The following is a 21,912-nucleotide window of genomic DNA, read 5'->3' as shown; positions in this document are numbered from 1 at the left end:
AAAAATAGTCCGTCGTAAATTAAACATTGATGCGGTATTATTTAAATATTTAATAATTTCGTTTGGATAAATATAATTTCGAATGTTGGCAGAATTTTTTTCCTTTTTATTAAAATGATTTTTATTAATTTTTGTGTTTTATGTTATTGTGACGTCGATTACGTAATGTGGTGACCCGTACTATGAAATGTAGGTGAATCACGTGGTCGGTCGAGGAACACGTTGTTGACATGATTCGCTGCACTTTTTTGGTTATTTAACGGCTCGATAAGGATAATAAACGCGAATGGCAAGGCTAGATGAAAAGGCTAATAAATAACACAAATGGACGTGAATAAATCTGTGAAAGCTTTTATCTTTGATGATGATAATACAGGTGAAACGCTTGTCATGACTGTTTACGAGGTAAAATTCTGCCCAAATTTTTCGTATTTGTATCCTGTTGTGATTTCAATCCTTCAATATATATATATATATATTTTTTTTTTCAGTACGTTGATCCTTCTTATGGGATGTATATTTGGCCGAGTTCACCTGTATTGGCACAATATGTATGGCATAACAGAAATTTCGTCAAAGATAAAACAGTTTTAGAGGTAAAATAATACGTCAAGTTTTAATGAAATTCTTCTGAAATATTTTTGGATTAGGACACAATACAGTGGCAGATTAAGAACTTCCAGGGCCCCCTCAGTGACAAGTTACCCTGTGGATAAAAAGGGCAATTGTCTGTTGGTAAGGGCCCCCAAACCAATCTGTTATAAGAAAATTCCCCTTGAGGAAAAAGTACATGGAGTCCCCAAATTAAAATTTTCCTGAACACCTGCGAAGCTATAATTCACCACTGGGCCCCCTACATAATTTTACTACATTATAAATTAATAATGTCTAATTGTAGCTATAGCCATGGGTGTAGCCAGGAAGGGGCATGGGTGGGCATTGCCCCTCCCCAGAAAATTACAGCCTCTACTAGGCCCCCATAATAAAACCCTGGCTACGCCAATGGCTATACCATTATTTATACAGACAGTAGTATAGAAGCAGTACAGCATTGCTTCCTCAGTTTTCTTAAGGGAAACGTATGGGTCGGCACCAAATAATTCTGTGTGTTTTGCAAATAACTATCATATATGTTGGTATATATGCCTTGCTTGCTAGTGGATAATCCATCACTGTGCTTATATATTATTATTTTACTTAGATTATATATTTATTACTCCTAGTAATGAAATATTATGCTTTTACTTTAGATATTATGTAACTAAGTTGTTGTATGTCTACTAACATAATAATTTTAAAAGAATTATAAAAATACTTTTCAAAACTGAAAATTTATTTGAAGAGGTATTACATAATTTTAAGATAATCTTGACAATTCCAATAAAGATAAAATAAATTTATTATGTGACATTGGGGAGGCCACTTACTTACAGCTCATCACTTTGCCTGTAAGTAATTTTTGAATAAAGAATAAATTTTTATGCTTTATTGTTTAGTCAGTTGATAAATCAACATTATATAAATGTTATATAATAGACAATATTTTAAAATCCATCTGGAGATGATTTTATCTCTGCCAAGCATCTTTGGTACCTTGCTGAAGTTGTAAGCTATTCATATATGAGCAACAAAAAAAGGAGAATGATCTTCTATAAAATATTTGCTTTAAAGTTTTCTTTACATCTCTTATAGTAACAGACACATCAAAACTTGGTCGTAGGTTTTTAAAGATTCAAGTATTTTCTAGGAGGACATAATCTGTGTATTGCATAAACACAAGACACAATACTTACAGTTTTTAAGAAGTAAGTTAATTACCTGATAAAAATGTTTTATCAGTCGGATCCAAACTTAGTAATTACAACATTAAAATCAAACATAAAAATATGTAGAACAAATATATTACACATATTAAGTAAGTATTTAATTTTAGAATTACTCACAAAAGCTGGATAAATTGTTCCTCAATGCATACAGTTGTTAACCTTAATTTTAAAACCAGTAAGTTTTAATTCAATTTGACAAATATTTTTGATCTAATAATAAATCTTCTTTAGGTCTATATACATTAACATTTAATTTTGGAATGTATATTTGATTGTTATAATATTTAAAATTTAGGAATAAATTATGAGATTGAAAACATTTGTTAAAATTGAATTAAACCTTTCTAATTTTAAAATTAAAAGGTTAATAGTTGTATATATATTTTAATTTTATTATGTTTGAGATAAGCCCAGTGATACTGTATATATAAACTTCTGTTCCAATAGAGAATGTATATCTTGTATATTTCCAATAGGCCGTGTATGGCTCTTATTGTGATGAGGTTTGGCCACACGTTATAAAATATTGAGAAAACATGCACAAATATGAATATATGTGAATATTTATAAGACACTTAATTTTTCGTAAATTGTTTCATTTATCGTAATGATAAATAAAAGTATTGTTTTTAGATAGTTTCATTTATTAAAAGATTATTTATTTAAGACATATTTCCTATAAAATGTTCGTCAAACGCATCAAAATAAACATTTTTGATTGCTTAAGGTAATCAAAAATGTTTATTTTGCATTTAATTTCCATTTTCAAACTGGAGTTTTGTGTTTAGCAGATGTTTTATATTATAATCCAGTTTCTAAGCATGTTACATGGCATATCTCATGTACACTATTACTTTGTAAATTACAAAAATTAATATATTTGAAAGATAAATGAATATAGAATTGTATATTATTGTAACTATAAACAATGATAACATAAAACAATGTAAAATACAATGACAGTGTATAGAATGACAGTCTTTTGTTTTCAGTTTGTAATACGAACAGTTCTTTTTGAATGTTGAGTGTAACTTCTCTACTTGGACTTTCTTTTTAACTAGAACTTGTTATATTGAAGGGAGGGATCCATGCAAATTTGTATTAAAAGTCCTAGTTAAAAAGAAAGACAAGTTACACTTAACATAAAAAATAAAAGACAAGAAGCGAGTGTCTTAAAGTTCTTTTTGAAATTAGGAAATGAAAAAAAGAAAACTAAATTTAGTTAATTATAAATTAAAAGCAAATAATATTAGTTAAATGAGTGTAGTTGTTTCAAAATAACACAACCAGAGCTTTTGTTTACTCACATTTTTACATGTCAAATTTAATATTTCTGCAACTTTGACTCGCAGCATTTTTACTGGCGAGTCAGTTTGTGACTCACTGAAATTTGATGTTGTAACTATCAGTATTCCATCTGGTATGCAAGAGTATGGGATCAAGAATGCAAATACTATACGACGTAGCAGCCAACAATCTAACCAACGTTGGGCTGCCCTTCACTGGGTAAAGATTAAAATGTGCATGACTTGAATGAATATAGGCTTACCACAGTAGCTATACAAAGTTGTAACCTGGGCAGGCTTGAAGGACACGAGTCTTATCAGGACTGCCAAATGGCCATGTAGATGCCTAGATTTCTAAATTGTAGGTAAAAATGACAAACTTGGGCACTCAAACCTGTTTTTGTGCGATTTGTTTTGTGTAATGTTTTTTTGTGCAGTATACCAATTTGATTGAAATTCATATACCGCACAAAAAAAATCGCACAAAGAAAGACCGCACAAAAACAGGTTTGAGTGTACACAAATTTTTTTTGGGCAATTGTAGACAAATTCTGGGCAAATTTTCACTTTGCTGAAAAAAATGGCAAAAATTAACACATAAATGTGGGAATTTTCCCAAAACTTTTCCAAAATTTACTGCAAAATAGGCTTGAAACAATTATTTTTGAGTATAGGACAATAAAAAATCTGGCTACCCTGAGTCTTATTTATAAATATGTTCTGTTGTTGTATTTCTTAACAGTTATAATATCTGCAATATGTTTCAGCTTGTTATGTACAAAGTACACAATAAACATGTTTAAAAATGAATAACGAACCTGCTGGAACTGGTATAATAAAGAGAAAACAACACCTTTCTTAAATTCCAGCAAAAGTTTAACTATATAAGAACGTTTTCAACTGATTTCATCAGTCTTCTTCAGTTACTCGAACAAAAAAACAAAAAGAAGAAAGAACCAAATTCAAATTTACAAAATCACGAGAATGGAAAGACAGTTTCAATAAACATGTTTATTGAAACTGGCTGATGTGACTCGTGGATTACTTAAGTTGACTCACATTTACAAACCTAATGAGTCACTGTGACTCACAAAGACTAGCACATGCTTTGATAACCATATGTTTTTGTATGAATTTGTATTTAAAAATCTTATTTACCACTTGAAAGCTGTGTATTAATAATATAACAAAATTAGGTTAAATGTAATTGTCATGATGGGTAATTTTCTGATTTAAATTTATATATTTAAATTACTCCAAAATCCAGTCTTTTGTTAATCTTTTGTTTTTATAATTTTTTAAGGGTTTCACAATAACTTTTGGCATTTATCGTTGTTCTAGAGCAGGCCTGGCCAACCCGCGGCCTGTCACGTTAAATTGTGTGGCCCGCTAAGCGATATTATATATCTATTAAAACTTTTGTTTCCTGTTATGTGTATACCAAAACATTTAAATAAATGAAAATTTGCATGTGTCATTGTTACAATGTGCAAGTGCAAGTATGAACTCTTGGTATAACAATAAAATCTTATTCATTTTGTATTTGTTTTACTTTTTTAAAAACATGTTTGCCTAAATTGTGGCCCACCCGTAATGTTACACGTGATCAAAGTGGCCCACGAAACAATTTGGGTTGGCCAGGCCTGCTCTAGAGTCTAGAGCAATGAAGAACTGCAGACAACTAAACCATGTTGGATCTGTTAGTGGAAGACTTCTTTGACAAGGTTTGCAAAGCTTATCTATTGCCATGGTCATTGAGAGTGGAAGCTGGGGATATTTTTCCTGGCTTTTTATTAATAAAGAAACATTCTATATATTTTATTTGTTCAAAAAAAGGGCTTTCTAAGAGGCAAAAGAGCTTGTTTTACTTCTAAGCCCCGTAGAAGCTTTCTCATAACACTTAAGGATTGAATCAAGAATGAAAATTATCATCACTTAATCAATAAAAATGCATACAAATTTTAATGTGTAACTGCTAAAATTAATTTTATATTAATTAATGCTTTTATATTTGTAGATAGGTGCTGGCACAGCACTTCCAGGACTTACAGCTGCCAAGTGTGGTGCATGTGTATACTTGACTGATAGTGCTTTTTCACCAAAATGCTTTGAACTGTGCAGAGATAATATTCAAGCAAATGATTTGAAAGAGAATGATAATCTTAAAATATTCAGTTTAACGTGGGGAATGTTCTGTCCAAATGTTTTAACTTTGAAGCCTGTTGATATTATCTTGGGATCAGATTGCTTTTATGATCCAGATGGTAAGAAACGTTATTATAAATATTACTTCTTAAAGAAAATCAAAAGAATCATAAATATGAATGCTGTTAACTTTTAAACAATTCTTCAAATATTTATGAGACTATATAGCATTTTTAAAACATAAATCCTCATTAATTTGAACTCAGAAAGTTTGAAATCCTGTTAGTTTGTAACTGTACTTTTGTCCTGGCCAGGAGTATAGAGATTTAAAGGAATTTGTTTAGTTGGAAATACAGCTATTTTGAAATTTGAAGTGAAAATTCTATCCAGACTGTCATATGCATATATTAATGCATTTGTTTACATTAAAGTATCTCTATGTTATAATAGAACAATAGACCAAGAACAATTCCAATCTGGTCAACATGACTTTGCTTTTACACTAACACATTTTTGGATGTCATGGAACACCATTTTTTCTCTTATCTTATAAAATACGACTGGGTTTCGGGATTGCAAGATTGGGCTACAAGTAGTAGATTAAGATATTACTAGGCTCTAGGCTACTAAATTTGGATAAATTATTATATTTTGGGCCACTTTAAAAATAATTCAAGCTACATTTTGAGAAATTCCTCATTACTTCTTATGAAACCTATCTGGAAACTGTGATGTTTGTACTGGACACATGCTGTTTACCTGAAGTTTATTTATATTATTATTAATTATTAATTAATGAAAATAGCATTCTGTATATGTTGCCATATTCCATTTCCTTAATAAATTATGTCAGTAACATGGCATTTGGCATATTGTACAGAAATATGTAAATCTAGGATAATTCGATAATTCAAAGTTGCAATTATTTCGTTCCTTGAATTTCAAACTAATGAGGATTTTCTGTATTAAATATTGTTATTGTTAATGTATATTATAAACATTCTGCAATATTTCATATGGGGCTGTCCATAAATGACATACATCCACACTAGAAGAGAGGGAGGGAGCTATGATATGTAGGACAAGCTGAGAGAGGTTGAACTTCAATGAATGTCCATTTTATTTCATTCAATTTTATACAGTTTATGCATTTTAATATTCATAAAGTGATAAAGGTTTTCAGGGGTATTGAGTTTTGTTGGATGTCTGAAGAGGGGAGGGGTTATGGAAACTTGGAAAAACTGGGACAATGAGGGAGAGGGAATAAAAATTTCAAGAAAACTCCAGATGTAACTTAGAGACAGCCATTACATCATGCAGAATAAATAATTACCATTATGCACAGTCAACATTAAATAAATCAAAATGATATGACATGAATGATTCTCCCTATTCTAAAAGAAGAAAGTGTGATTGTGGTGAACCCCTAAAATAAAAAAGAAACTTTCACAAAAAGGCATTAAATACGTTTAAAATAACGTTTTATTGCTGCTAGCGCTTTCGATGTATTATAAGGTGTTGTCTTCAGGCAAGTATAAATTTGAATAAACCTTTCAAACAAGCTTTTTTAAAATTAAGAGCAAATGGCATTAACCATTAGAACAAATTACATTTAATATAAAAGAAAATAAAGAATTTAAATTAAAGTGCATGAGATGACTAATTTTAACATTTTAATTTAAATTCTTTGTTTGCTTATATTAAATGTAATTTGTTCTATGAGAGAATTTTTGTCATACAGGCATTAGATTACAAACAAATGTTGCTATAATGTTTGTAATCTAACGCCTGTATGACAAGAATTCTCTCGTATTAAACAATCGGCGTGCTGTCCAATCTTGGTTTACGATTAATTTGTTCTAAACCAGTGATTCCCAAAGTGGTCTATATCAGGGGTGGCCAACTTTTGTGTACATAAGATCTACTTTTTATCTTAAAAATGTGTCGCGATCGACTTGTTGTCGTAGGCATAGTCTAAGTGGGGGGACATGTGAAATACATACTATGTTTATACGCTGTTTCAGTACGAGGTGCACTGCTTATAAATCGAGTCATAACTGCATACATACTGTTGCGTTCAGTTACAAAATATGTAATACATTAAGTCAAGACATCGCAAGCGATCGACCAAAATTGGCTTGGCGATTGACCGGTCGATCGCAATTGACTTGTTAGTCACCCCTGGTCTATATTGATCCCTAGGGGTCGTCTCCAAAAGGGGTCAATATGCACCCCCACAAAGGGTCCATGTCAACAAAAACGAAAATTGGGGGTGCATGAGATGTAAATGGGGAGTCTATGAGAATGGATCCCATTTAAGCAGATTGTGACCGAAATTTTGGCTTTCCATAAATGGAATAATTCATATAACACAGATAGTACCTATGTACTGTACTTACATAATACTTTTTTATAATAGACATATAAATTAGCTTTGAAGTAAAAATTTTTAAATCATAAATGTTTATGAAACATGAAGATTTGGAGCTAGATTTGGGAAACTTTATGACTCCATGCTTTAATCATGGGAAAATTTGAGATCGATGATGGGATCATTCTCTGTCTACAGGTCAAACCAACAACTTAATTGCTTTGAATTTTAATTAGTGCTAATTGTTAGAATATTCTTTTGAGTTCAATCAACCTATTTTGTTTTACTTATGAAATTATTGTTATACTTTTGTTATTGAAATGTAAGTTATTATTTTCTTATATATCAAACTGTTTAAGAATTATTATAAATTTCATAATAAACAATTATTTTATTTGCTACAGTCAATTACATATTAATTAAGTATATTTCATAATATTGTGCAAGTAAGCTATTTGCTTTGTGGTCACAACACTTGTATCTTGTAAAAACTTGCACATTTGATACTAGTATCAGCGCACATACGTGAAGTAGCAACACTTGTCCAGGCTTGTACCGGAGCTTTGCAAGGACGGCACAGACTTGTACCAATTGTACTTGTACAGACATTTTAATTCGTCAGTTATAAATACAAATGTCAGAGACAAACACTGTTCATTTGATTTTGGAATTTTGAAAAGTGTTAAGCAAATATTTTTAAAAATATAAATAGGTAGTTAGGTACATACAAGTTAAAGTGAATCAATGCATCTTGTTTCGGAGTGCCAGAGAAAAGTAAGCAAATTATTTTTTATAATTTTTGTTTTTTTTTAAGTTCTTCCAATTGCATAGATATGCCGATCATAACTTGAGGTAAAAGTAGTTCAATATTCATGTCAACATCAATTACACGAGTATTCCTTAATAGTTTTTTTTCCAAAGTTTTATTAATTGGTATTATATATTTCTTTATCTTTATAAACAAGATTCTATGGTATATGATTCCTCTCCATATACATACAAAAGATATCTAAAGATTAAATTAAAATAAGGTTTTACACTAAGAATCAATTTTGAATGCTATGTCTTATCATACAGGATGTTTCACAATGTTTTGACAATTTTAAAGTTGAATAATTCGGTTTAAACCGAGATACAGCGTTTTTGGTGCCCTCTATTAGTAGTGCGGACTATCAACTTTCATCTTATATAGGTCACTACGTAGTATCATGGAGTACTGGTCAAAGCAACATTGTGCGTTTGCGGTAGAGTGCTATTTTCACGTCGGCGAATCTGTCATGCACATGCAATGTGAATTTCGTAAACATTTTAAGATTCAGCCGTGATATCCAATTCCTGCTCGTGGAACAATATTGAATTGGGTAAAAAAACTTCCGTGAAACTGCCAGTGCATCATTGAAGTTCTCTGTGAAGTTTTTGGCAACCACATAATTTCCAAACGCGCTCGTTTTGAATGGCCACCTTGCTCACCTGATTTAACCCTGCCAGACTTTTACCTATGGGGTTATTTGAAGGCGAGAGTGTACTCCGACCGGCCAAGAAGCTTGGAACAATTAAGAGATTGAATTCGAGATGAAATTTCCAGAATTCCTCCAGCAGTTACGAAAAATGTGTTCAAAAGCTAGGTGAAATGCCTTAAGTCTTGTGTAGCCGCGAATGGTTGTCATTTGTCCAATGTAGTATTTCTTAAGTAAAATTGAATAAATTTTGTACCTTGTGTAGAATTTTCAACTTTTTTTAGCAATTAGTTTGTGAGTTATTCAACTTTGAAATTGTCAAAACATTGTGAAACACCCTGTATTTAAATAGCTTAATATTTGTCCACAGATAACTGATACTAAACATGGCCGAATCTAATAAGAAATGTAGACAGTACAGTGTTGATTATTTGAAATTTGAGTTCATTCCATCATTGTCGGACAAATGATTGCCTATGTGTCTTTTATGCAAGAAACTTTTGAGCAATGACACTATGAAACCATCCAAGCTAGAGGATCATCTGAGAAGGTGTCACCCTGATAAAACAGGCAAAGATTTGAAATATTTTCAAATACTTAAAGAAAAACTTCACAAGAGACCCATGATGGATAGTATTTTTGCTTCAACATCATAAGAAAGTCAATGATAGTTTGCGGCATCTTACAATATCTTGCTATTTATAGCAAAATCTGGAAAACCGCATACTATCGGGGAACAATTAATTTTGTCAGCTATCGAAGAGGTTTTAAGAACTGTTCTACACAAACCTGCATATGATATAATAAAAAAAAATTTCTTTGAGTAACAACATGGTTCAGACGTATTGATGAAATGAGTTATGATATTGAAAGCTTCTTGTGTAATTATCAGCAAATGATCCATTTCTCTATACAACTGGATGAGTCAACTTTACATAGTAATGAAGCATTACTATTGGCATATGTTCATTTTGTTATGGACCAAGAAATCCATGAAGAATTGCTCTTTGTGAGAACTTTCACAACAGACACTAAAGGCAAATCAATATGTAATGTTTTGAGAGATTATTTCATGGAAAAAGTAATTCCTTTATCAAATGTAATATCAGCGGCAGCAGATGGAGCACCAGCCATGTTTGGGTGCTATCGTGGATTTATAAGCCATTTAAAACAAAATGTACTCTGGGTGTTTGCAATACGCTGTGTCATCCATTGACAAAATTTAGTTGCTAAAACTCTGAGTGGTAGTTTGCATCAATCTCTTCAATTTGTTATTAATGTAGTAAACAAAATTTGAACTAACACATTGAATACTAAGTTATTTGTGCAGCTGTATGAAGAAAATGACAAGAACTTTCATCAGTTGTTGCTTCACACTGAAGTATGCTGGCTGTCAAAAGGCTTATGTTTGACATGATTTTTTTCACTCTTTGGCACAGTTTTAGAGTTTTTGGATGATAAAGATCCAATTTTAAAAGAAAATTTAATTAAGTGGAAACCAGACATTGCTTATTTAACAGATTTGTTCACTAAATTTAATGAGGTTAACTTGCAGTTACAAGATGACAGTCTAAATTTGATAAAAACAAAGTCCATCATTTCAGCTTTTCTTGTCAGAATTAAACTAATGAAGCAAAATATTGGTGTGAATTCTCCCAATTTCCCAATTTGTCACAGTCAAACTGCCAGGATGATGATGTTTCAACCTACGTTCAACATTTAAATATGCATCACAGAGACTTTGAAACTAGGTTTGGATGTTTTGACTATGAAAATACCACAGTGGATTATCGATCCATACGGTGACATTGAAAGAATGGATGTCATATTACAAGAAGAACTGATCAGAATAAGCACTAACGAAGAACTTAAGGTACAGTTCAGAAAGAGATGTCAGCAATTTTGGCTTCAGAGAGACATACCTATTACTTATCCTGCATTATCGACAATCGCGAGAAAGTTTTTGATAGCTTTTCCATCTTCATACCTCATGGAAAAGGGTTTCAGTGCAGTTGCCAATCTTCTCACAAAAAAAAAAAAGAAACGGATTAGAAATCACCGATCGAGGAGATTTAAGGTTAAACCTAACTAAATTGAAGCCAAATATTGAAAGTTTGCTATTAAAGCATCAGGCTCATCCCTCCCATTAAAAGCATTTATTTTTTTGTGTAGTTATTTTATGTTATAATTTTACTAGATTTGCATTTTGTGTCGTTTTAATTAATAAATGTAAAAAACTTAATATGTGTTTTTTTTTTAAGTTTTTTACTCTACAGTTAAACTTATCAAAGTGAGTAGCACTGTGTCAGCTGTCAAAAACACATTTGAAGTTAACAATTCAATGTTAGAAAGGCGGGGGTCTACCCAAACAGAAAAAAATTGGTATGTGGTCTTCAAGACAAAAAGTTTGGGGACCTCTGGTCTAAGCAGTTAATGCCATTTGCTTTTAATTTTAAAACAGCTTGTTTGAAAGGTTTATTCAAATTTATACTTGCCTGAGGACGATACCTTATAATACAACCTGTAATTTTTGGTTTATTTAAAGTTATTTGTACATAATGCTAATTATTTATTCTGTATATAATTGAAATAGTCTCTGATGTTTTATAAAACATTTATTAATAGTTTCTTAACTGATAAAGATATATTTTATTTAAGTGTTGAAGGTAGAAGGAAGGAAGAAAGTATTATCTTGTTTGTATAATTATGCTAGATTTATGTCTAATGTGGAATAAATTCTGCAATTTTTCTCAATATTCATAATCATAAAATTATATTATCAGTTCTTCAGTTAAGAAATTTTGTTTTTCTTTCTTGAAATAAGAGCCAAATCAATTAACTCTACTAGTAAACCTATAGTAAAATTGTTATTATTTTTACAATTTTTACATAATTAATTGCAAATATCATTACATACATACATAAAAATGCATTATACACTGTTTATTTAAATTTAAAGTTTAAGGAATTTAAAAAATAATGTATATTATCAATTTCTTAATTGTTTTGTAGAGTTAATTGATTTGGCAAGTGAGTGGCACATCTATACCTGTATTGTTTCTTTAAATGTAAGTTAGTTTAACCTCTAAATATCAATGGTTAAATTAGTAATGTACTGTACATGTGGTAATCTTTGTTCCCACATGTATATTAAAATACCATACATTTCTGCGGATAAGACAATAGTTGAATTATAAAAAAAGGCCCCCAAAATCCATGGTCATCTTACAGGACAAATACAAAAAAATGAGATTGAAATTTATATAAATTAAAACCATTATAAAATAAAACAAATCACTCCTCACCAATGTATTTAAAATCCTACAAAATCCTCACATTCATCATCTAAGACAAATAGCTCCTCAAGTACATGTGAGTTCGTGATTCGGCACGTGATTCGATAAGCAAAAACATAACAATGATGAAGGAGGCTTTTCCTTTATGCGTGCAACCACCGACTGCGACTGATCTTGAAAATTACTACAACTTATAGAAAAATCTATCATATTATTTAAATATGCTATATAAGTTATGTAACAATAAAAACAATACTAGAACAAAATAAATATTAAAAGTTATGTTTATTGAGCTACTGGGGAAAAATGAGCAAACTTAGGGTATGTTCACAAAATAGAATATCCCATATGACGTTTTTGTGAATAGTCAAGGTCATTACCCGAATGCCCAAATCAGTGCGAATGTTTGCAACAATTGTAAGGCAGTGCTGCCAGATTCAAGGAAATAAAATTAGTTCATTTAAAAAATTACAAATAGGACATAATTTCGTATACACTATACAGTATTATTATCCAGTTGATGATTGCTGATCTAAACTGAATTCATAGGCCGTTGATAGTTTGGGGGTCGTCTTATAGGACAGAAATACGCTAAATCTATAAAACTTTGACAAGAATTTATACCTCGTCTTATCTGAAGGCTGTCTCATCTGTGGAAGTATACGGTATATGATTCAATTATTTCATAAAAATTCTTTGTGAAACTGTTTTGTATTATAAACTCTAAATGTTTCATGCAGATCTTTAACTTCTGGACATTTGATATTTGAATAATACATATTCTCATGTATAATATAAATATGTCTGCTTAACAACAGATCCCATAAGATTACAATGGAAATGAAAAATTTATAGTTGCTTGTGCATTTTTCTATATTTAGGTACCAGTACATAAATTATTATTGTGTTACATACTACCTATATAATTAGTAGACTATACAATATAAGGTTTGTCTAAGTACACTCTGTGATGTTTATTTAATTACAGAGTTACTTAACAATGTATTTCTGGAATGTATCTTTGTCATTAAGCAGCACCCGTATTTTTTATATCCCTAAATTGCACTTTGTATGCCAACTTTCATACATTTTTAGTTTTTAACAAAGGACCATTTAATATTTTAGTCAGTTATTCCATAGATTCAAATTATTACATCCCCTTTCTTCTTGGCACCCCTTTACTTTGTTCTTGGGACATGTACTATGCCTGTCACCTGTTAAGGGTATGAAGTTCTTAAAAATAAAATTTTGAATGAGTTAATTTTAATTCTATCTGAATTTATTTAACAAACAAAGTGAAATTTGAATAACTTAAAATTAAAAAAAAGGTTTGAATTTAAAACATTTTTTAAATTTATGTATTTCTTGTCAATTTATTAGTTTAAAAATATAAAATTAAATATTTTTGTACTTTTAAACAGTTAAAGTTTTTTTAATTGTTAGTGTTTGAAGCCATCCTTGTCACGATTTCTTTTATCTTTACAAAATATCCAAAAGCAAGATTTTGGTGTACATATCAAGAAAGAAGGTAATGTAGATGTGTCCGATTTAAACTTTACAGATATAAATATTATATACTACTTATGATTCATTCTTTTTAGTGCTGACTGGACAATTAGACACTTATTGAAGAAATGGAATTTATCTTGTCGTGCTGTATCTTTAGAATCATTTGATGCGGAAGGAGGAAATATTGCTGGATCTAACATGCCAGGAAGACATGAAATTAGAATGTTTGAAATAGCAAAAGAACATCAAGAATCTGATTAAAGTAATTATTATTTATTATTTATGCATATTATTATGTATTATTGGTTGGTTTGATTGGATATGGCAATACAACATGTAGACAATTTGCCAAGGAGGAATGCCTCTTGAAAGGACTTTCTATAGCATCCAGTTTTCCTTATTTTCTAAATAGATGAAACTTGCACCTATTTAGGTACTAGACACTTGAAAAAAACTTGAAAAACTCCGTTGTTGGTCAGATCCAAACCTACAACCAGCTACTACTGTTCAGTGGTTTTATTACATTTATGTATATTTTATGTAGATTAATTTTAGTAAATTATAAGTACATTTTGAATATAAAAATAATAATTATGATATTTATAATGATTATTTTAAAAAGCCATGACATTTTTAGTTAAAATTACTCAAAAATACGAATTTGTAATATATTCTAAAATATTCTTCCCAGAAAAATATTCTAAGAAGTTGGCTTGTTTTGGTAGATGGCTGCTATGTAAATTTTTCACAAACCTCAGTTAATGACAACAAAACAATATTCATGTCCCAGCTGGATTGTTAATTTATCTGCTTTACAAAGCATCTAGCCGTTTGATTAAACGTCCCTGTTTTATAAGAAAGCTAACTAATGTTTAGTCACTTTACAAAGAGGCTAAACCAAATCCAGCTGGATTGAATGACATTTCAAGTTCTACAATATGATTGGTCAAACGATTAGCTGCTTTACAATGCAGCATTAGGTAAACTGCCAGAATGTCATATTTACTTCCAATTCTTACCACTTAAGGCTTCGAGACATTCACCAATTGGCCATTGTCTAGTATGTCTGTTCTGCTAGAAATATTGATTATAACAAATAGTGAAAGTCTGAATATGTCTGATATACGAGGTATATCAGTACAGCGGTTACAAACTTTCAGGAGAGATAGAGTACACCTATATGATGGGAAATCACATAACAATGCATGGTCAGAAACGCTTTACTGGTGTGATAGTGATGACACGAAACATAAGAAATGAAGGACACGAACAGGGTGAGAAAACATGTTTATTATTCTTAGTACAGCAGAAATCAAATAAGGTGTTCAAAATTACGACCCGGGCCATGATGCAGGCCTCACATCTCTGGCGCATTGAAGATCTAATGTCAAAAATATTGAACGTGTTCTGGATTTTCCCAGCCTCTGCCACAATGCATGCAACAAGTTCCTCAGCACTGTTAATGGGAGTTTCGTACACCATCCAAAGATATCCCAGCATTTTTGCTGTACTAGGAATAATAAACATGTTTTCTCACCCTGTTCATGTCCTTTCTTTCTTGTGTTTTGTGTCATCACTACCATGCCAGGAAAGCATTTCCGATCATGCATTGCTATGTGATTTCCCATCGTCTAGGTGTACTCTATCTCTTCTGAGAGTTTGTAACTACTGTACTGATACACCCTATATATGTGTGAAAGTTTAATATATCTGAGTACAGTGAGTTTAAAGATAATTTCAACAAACAAATAATGAGTTCTGTGCAAAACAACATGGAAATTTGAAGAAACCATGGATTAGAGACAGAATTTTAGAAGTTATTAGACAGCAAAAATGGTAAGATGGCCATAGAATTCACTATTGAAGAAATTTAAAGTGTTATCTTATTTTTATAATTTAATTTTGCACTATTTAGTATGTTAAACTATCTTATCTTTATTTATCTCATGATTTCACAATAGCAATTCTTAACTACAGTAAAATACTGTGCAGTACATAAACATTAAGAGTACAGTACATCAAAGTAATATATATTTTTAAAGATTTTAAATGATCAATGAACAGTTAATTAGTTGATTAATTATTATAAATAATTATATTATTTCCTAAAAGAAAGAAGAAGTGAAACACTGTACTCTGTTTTTTATTATAATTTTCAAGTTTATAATACATAAGTTAGATTATATAATGTATGTTTTTTGTACTTCTAACATTTTTGTTAGAAGTACAAAAAACTAATCCTTGTGTATAATTTGCATTTTAGTAAAGAGGCTGAGATTTCTGTTGCTTTACAATACAGCTAAACATAGCCAGCCTCATTGCAAAATGCAATGTAACGACAATCTGGTTGAACATTAGTTAGCTTTATAGTAAAATAGCATCATTTAATTAAATGGCTAGATGCTTTGTAAAGTGGCTAAATTAACAATCAGGCTATGACATTTATACTATAATAACTCAATAACATTCTAGTCTATAGTTCACGTATCTTTAAGAAAGAAAACTTTTCTAATTGCTCAGAGGAAATAATACAGTAAAACCTGTTTAAAATGGAATCTTAATAAAATGGAAACCTGCTCAACTGGGAAAAATTCTTAGAAACACAGCAGTTTTCTGTGCTAAAAAAAAATATTCAAAATGGAACTTACCAAATTGGAAAAAATATTCAATACTGTATATGTCTGGTTTACATAGGTCAGTCAGTGTTCCGCAACCGGTGTACCGCGGCACACTGATGTGCCATCACAAGGTGAAAGTGTGACGTGAACTTTTTACATATTCTGTTAATTGTCAAGTTTTATTTATATGTTTTATCACAGTTGCTGTGTTTCTTATGCTTGCATTTCATTCTTTGCTGCAGAACTGATGAAATAAGATGATGTTTGTTTATTTTTTATTACAAGCCATGCATTTTTATGTATGCTAAGAAACTAAATGTAAAATAAATGTGCTCACAGGTGTTTATGTCTGTTTAATAATAATAAGAAGAAAAAGAAGAAGAATAATAATAATAATAATAGGTTAGTGGCACTATGTAATTCTATTAATAGTATCATTTCATACGTATTTTAGGGTAATAACATTTTGGTGTGCCGTATTGAGTCATGGGTGTGCCGCAAGTAGAAAAAGGTTGCGGAACACTGACATAGATTACACTGTACTAAAATCAGCTAAAACAAGCTTGGGAAGAACACTGTTAATTATTACTATTACTGTTCTCTTAGTATGTCTTTAGTATTTAGGCAGTTGATTTCCACTCCCAGTACATAACAAGCCTAGAAGAACTTTAAAAATTACAAAAAGACAACAGAAAAACATGAACAAGCATGTTTTCTGGAAACTCACTAAATATATTAATATATAAGTATTAACTAATTATAAAATAAAGAGAATAGAAATGAACTAATTTTGTATAATAGTTGCTGCTCTTAATATGGCTTTTTAAGAGAGATTTTTTTTTTATGTGTATGTCTCTTTAATCCAGATAATAAATTCTTGTAGACTATCTTACAGCTTCAAGGTTAGGAACACTATTTACTGAGGTATCAGGTTACATATGCATTTCAGGCTTATTTTGTTTCTAAGCCCCTCTTCAGTGCTATATTGTAATAAAATTGAGAAATATTAGAAATGCAACATAATATAATTCGTTTAAATCTTATCTAATAACAAACTTTTTTAACTTACCCCAAAGGAGTGACCTAAGGCATGTTTACATAAGTCTTTCCTTCCATACATTTACATGGCACTTTTGTGTTATACATCAGGTAAACATTCCTTATTGAATAAACAATATAAATAACATCGAAAAAAACATGTAGTAAAAATTGGTGTAAATATATTTTTATAAAAAAATAAAAAATAAATTTTTTTACCATTTTAAATCACCAGCACAATTAATCTGCAGTAATGACAAATCAGTAATATCAAATGATTGACCGGACTTTTATCAGACTATATTAGTGTTAACCAACAATCTGAAACAAAGAAATTTGGCTGCTGGTAGGCAGTTAAGTCACCATATTATGATAAATTACATAATTATAAATAAATTTTTAAGTCTGACAATAAAAATTGGCAGATTTTTTGGTTTTATTAATGTGTAGGTTTATATATCTTATTATATATAGATAATGAATCATTTGAATGCATTGCTCCTTTCACTTTTTTTAAAAAAATTATTTATTTATTAAACAGTGTTCATTTTAAGTTTAAAGGGAAAAATGTTTTGATTTGTTAAAAAGCCTGTGTTGAAAGCAATGATTACAAAAGAAGATTATAGTATGTGGGATTCTATATATTATATATGGGGTATTGCTTGAGATAGTAGCAATATTTTCATGGTATAATAGAATGCTTTTTCACAGTATGTTCTAGAGGCCTAGGGATTCCAAAAATGTCCTATAAACTTAGTCTTTTAAACACATTGTGCCAGCAGTAGAAAGCATTAAAGTTTAGGCTAGCAGTCATTAAGATACTGCTCTGTACCATTATTAAGCATTGCAGGAAAGCCTCAATCTCACTGTCCTTCAGCTTCTGCATCAAGAAATGTAATCACATCATAAGTTTTTGCAGAAATGTCTGTATTACAGTAAGTCTAGTTTACATAAAATACTTACAGAAAGTTAATCACTTACCATTAACATATTTCTTTGGGTGTGATTGAAAGTATCTCTTAATCCAGGCCTGGCCAACCCGCGGCCCGTCACGTTAAATTCTGTGGCCTACTAAGCGATATTATATATCTATTAAAACTTTTGTTTCCTGTTATGTGTACACTAAAACAATTAAATAAATGAAAATTTGCATGTGTCATCATTATAATGCGCAAGTACAAGTACAAACTCTTGGTATAACAATAAAATCTTATTCATTTTGTATTTGCTTTACTTTTTTAAAAGCATGTTTGCCTAAATTGTGGCCCACCGTAATGTTACACGTGATCAAAGTGGCCCACGAAACAATTTGGGTTGGCCAGGTTTGTCTTAATCCATAAATATTCTACACGAATAATACATTTTGAATAAAAATACAAATGTTTCTAAATAATATTACTATAACACGCTTGTGTGAAACAAATAAAAATCTATTAAAAGATTTATATTAAAATTTATAATCATACGAATCTCAAAGTTTAATTTCAAATACAATTTAAAGGTAGATTAAATAAGTCCAAAAATATTTAATGAAACATAAATAATACTTTGTTCAGAATAAAGCAACTTGTACTATTTAACAGTACTGGAAAAAAATTATTGTAACAGGTGAGTTCATAGACATTTTGTTTCATACATATTATTATTCTATTTTTATTATTTGTAATAATAAAATATAAACAAAAATGTTTGATAGAACAGTTTGATAAAATATAAATAGTAATAAAATAAATACATAATATTACATTTATTAATAATATAATTAAAAGAAGTAATAAATCTAGAAATAAAGCTTTTCTTGTATTTAAAAATTTATTATTAAATTTTCTTAAATTTTATTTTTGACAATTATAAGGAAACTTATTTATTTATTTATTAAAGAAGCAAAGGATATTCTACAAAAATACTAAGATAAAATTGTTATTTTTAATTCAATTTAAGATGGCCAAGTAGTTAAAGTGTTAATTTAAATAAATTACATTAAAACAAAATGTGTATACAGAAACAATTATGCGTAATAAAAAATATGGTGGTATTTTATTAGAATGATACGGTTTGTCACTTCAATTATGTATCTTAAATTTGGCATTAATAAAATGCCCTTCTATTTCAATTGGATGCGCTATACACAAGTTACTGAATTAATATTTAAAGTATTAAGATGCAGCATTTATCTGAGTTAATGGTCTGCTTACCAAGTGCTTCAATTACATTTAATTGATATACTACATTAGTAATATGTCTAGATGTTATATATCTGCTTCTAACTGAATAGTTTTTGTTTGCAAATAAAAACATACATTACTGCTCTTAAGCAAAACTGTTTCAGTTTTTATAAATTTTATGATGACGTTATTCTTTTATTTACTTTATTAATTAAAATTTTAAAGACTCAAATTTAAGGACCTTTATTTTGTATAAATAACAAAATGTATTAAGAATATAAAGTAAGATTTATTGTTATTATGGATTCAAGAAGTGCTTACGTTTCTTGCATTTGTTGAGCTACAAACCAGTTTCAAACTTTGAACTTAGAATAGTAAATGTTTTATTAACTTCATCACAGTTCTTACATTAATAATAACTTGAAATTCACTTTCTCGGCACCTTTTAAGCCACTCTATTTATTAACTTTTACCGTATTATAAAGTTTTTTCATTCGACACATGGAGTAAGTAATTCAAAAAACTGCAAAATAATTTTGTGTTTACCCGAAACAAAAATATGAGATTGATATAAGTTGGCATATCACATTTATGTTTAATCATGTGTCTAATCTTAAAGTTATTTATCTCGCATAAAAAAACGTTTCTTTTAAATAATATATATATAACTCATGTTAACCATGGTGTCACCGTACAACAAGATGCATTTGGCAGATGTCAGTCATACTCTTTGTGCCAAGGAATATGACTGGCATCTGTCAAACGCATCTTGTATGAATGTATATTTACTTTCAGTATAATGTATCTGACAATATTTTGGAATTGTATTGCTTTGAAATATTTAAATACTATTTTAGATTGCATTTATGCTATTTATCAAAATTTTCATATGAATACATTTTTGAAACATTTGTTTTTATTTTAGTATAAGAAAACCATGAGATATTTAAATCTTGATACATTTCTAGATGGATTTAATTTTATTTCCTATACACAGTTTCTTGTAAGTCAAACCACAGGATTACATTAATATTTTATGGGTAAAACATGACACTGGGTAAGGAGGGGAAAATTCAAGTTGTCTTGATGGTATAGACCTGCAGTTGTCAAGAAATTGTTGAAGAGTTTGGTAAACTACATCCATACTTCTCACCAATTGCACATAGTAGTCTGGAGCAGCCTGTTAAACTCGGCAACTTTTTGCTGAATGCAAGGCCCTGCCATTACAATACCTTGAATTCTTTCCTCCTTACTGAATGCCATGCTTTATCCTAAAAGAATAAACAAAGATTAACATATGTCCTATGGTTCCAGCCTTATGGGACACCCCTGTATGTTACTTTATTATTTACATATTTAATTAGCCAAGTTATGGCCCAATGAATTTGGCATTAAGATTTGATAAATTTATAATTCAGGCTTAGTTTACTGTATAAATTTATTTGCTTACAGTAAATTTTTAACTCTGAGATCACTTTGAAATTTCAAAAGTTAAAGACATTAATAGTATGTTTTCATTGCTATTATTTTTGAATAAGCTATAATATTAAATATTGTTAATTTTAATGATATGTTTATATATTTACAGTTGTAAATTCGTTCCTATTGAAAAGAAATTCCAGATACACTTGTTAAGGAAGCTCTTCAAATGTCAATCCAATTCAAACTGCTTTTATTGGAGTGAAACTTTTTAGAAAACTTTATGCTTTCAGGCTATGTGCCCATCATCAGGAGTCAAAGCATCTTTTCCCTCTTGTTAATTCCTGATGAAGGTCCTTAGTCTGAATCATTTAAAATTTCAAAAAGATTTTTGTTTCATGTGAACTAAGTTTGACTTATAATCATTGCATCATTTAAAAAAAAAATTATATTAACTAAGGTGAGTGCATTATAGAAATATTGTTACGAGAAGTTTTTTATGTAGTCTAATGAATTGATCAATGCATCGTTAACAATGGGTGAAGTTTAAAGAATGCTAACGTTTTTGATATAGTGAATATGGTCTATTAATCAGGTCAAAACATTAGTGTTCTTTGCCTGCTGTTAAAGGTGCGTCGATCAATTCCTCCAAGTAACTACAGTGGGAGTTCATCCTTATTAATAGTATAATGGGATAAAAACTTGCCATTTACATTTTAAATATTTCACAATTTTGATGTGACCTTGTAAAATCTGTTTTAAATAATGTGTTCAAGGAATGT

The 21,912-nt window shown here is 29.9% G+C and overlaps 1 protein-coding gene across 1 annotated transcript; it reads left to right on the top strand.

Moving 5' to 3' along the window:
* Positions 1-108: 108 nt before the first annotated feature.
* LOC136970601 (histone-arginine methyltransferase METTL23-like) lies at positions 109-21,773 on the top strand. The gene is made up of 6 exons (XM_067265049.1): positions 109-405; positions 492-596; positions 5,130-5,376; positions 13,825-13,909; positions 13,983-14,152; positions 21,300-21,773. Exons 1-5 carry the CDS (start codon positions 325-327, stop codon positions 14,149-14,151), a joined length of 687 nt encoding a protein of 228 aa, XP_067121150.1. The 5' UTR covers positions 109-324; the 3' UTR covers position 14,152; positions 21,300-21,773.
* The last annotated feature ends 139 nt before the right edge of the window (positions 21,774-21,912 follow it).

This window comes from Centruroides vittatus, unplaced genomic scaffold (genome assembly GCF_030686945.1).
Source record: "Centruroides vittatus isolate TY-2023 unplaced genomic scaffold, ASM3068694v2 contig_2054, whole genome shotgun sequence".
Taxonomy (NCBI): Eukaryota; Metazoa; Arthropoda; class Arachnida; order Scorpiones; family Buthidae; genus Centruroides; species Centruroides vittatus.
The sequence above is the reverse complement of the archived record's forward strand: the minus strand, read 5'-3'. Positions and strand labels throughout refer to the sequence as shown.

Bases quoted from the DNA above. Each gene is read 5' to 3' on its own strand.
- LOC136970601 (XM_067265049.1), top strand. From the start codon at position 325: ATGGACGTGAATAAATCTGTGAAAGCTTTTATCTTTGATGATGATAAT. The intron at 406-491 runs GTAAAATTCTGC...TTTTTTTTTCAG, and splicing joins TTGTCATGACTGTTTACGAG to TACGTTGATCCTTCTTATGG. The intron at 13,910-13,982 runs GTAATGTAGATG...CATTCTTTTTAG, and splicing joins TGTACATATCAAGAAAGAAG to TGCTGACTGGACAATTAGAC.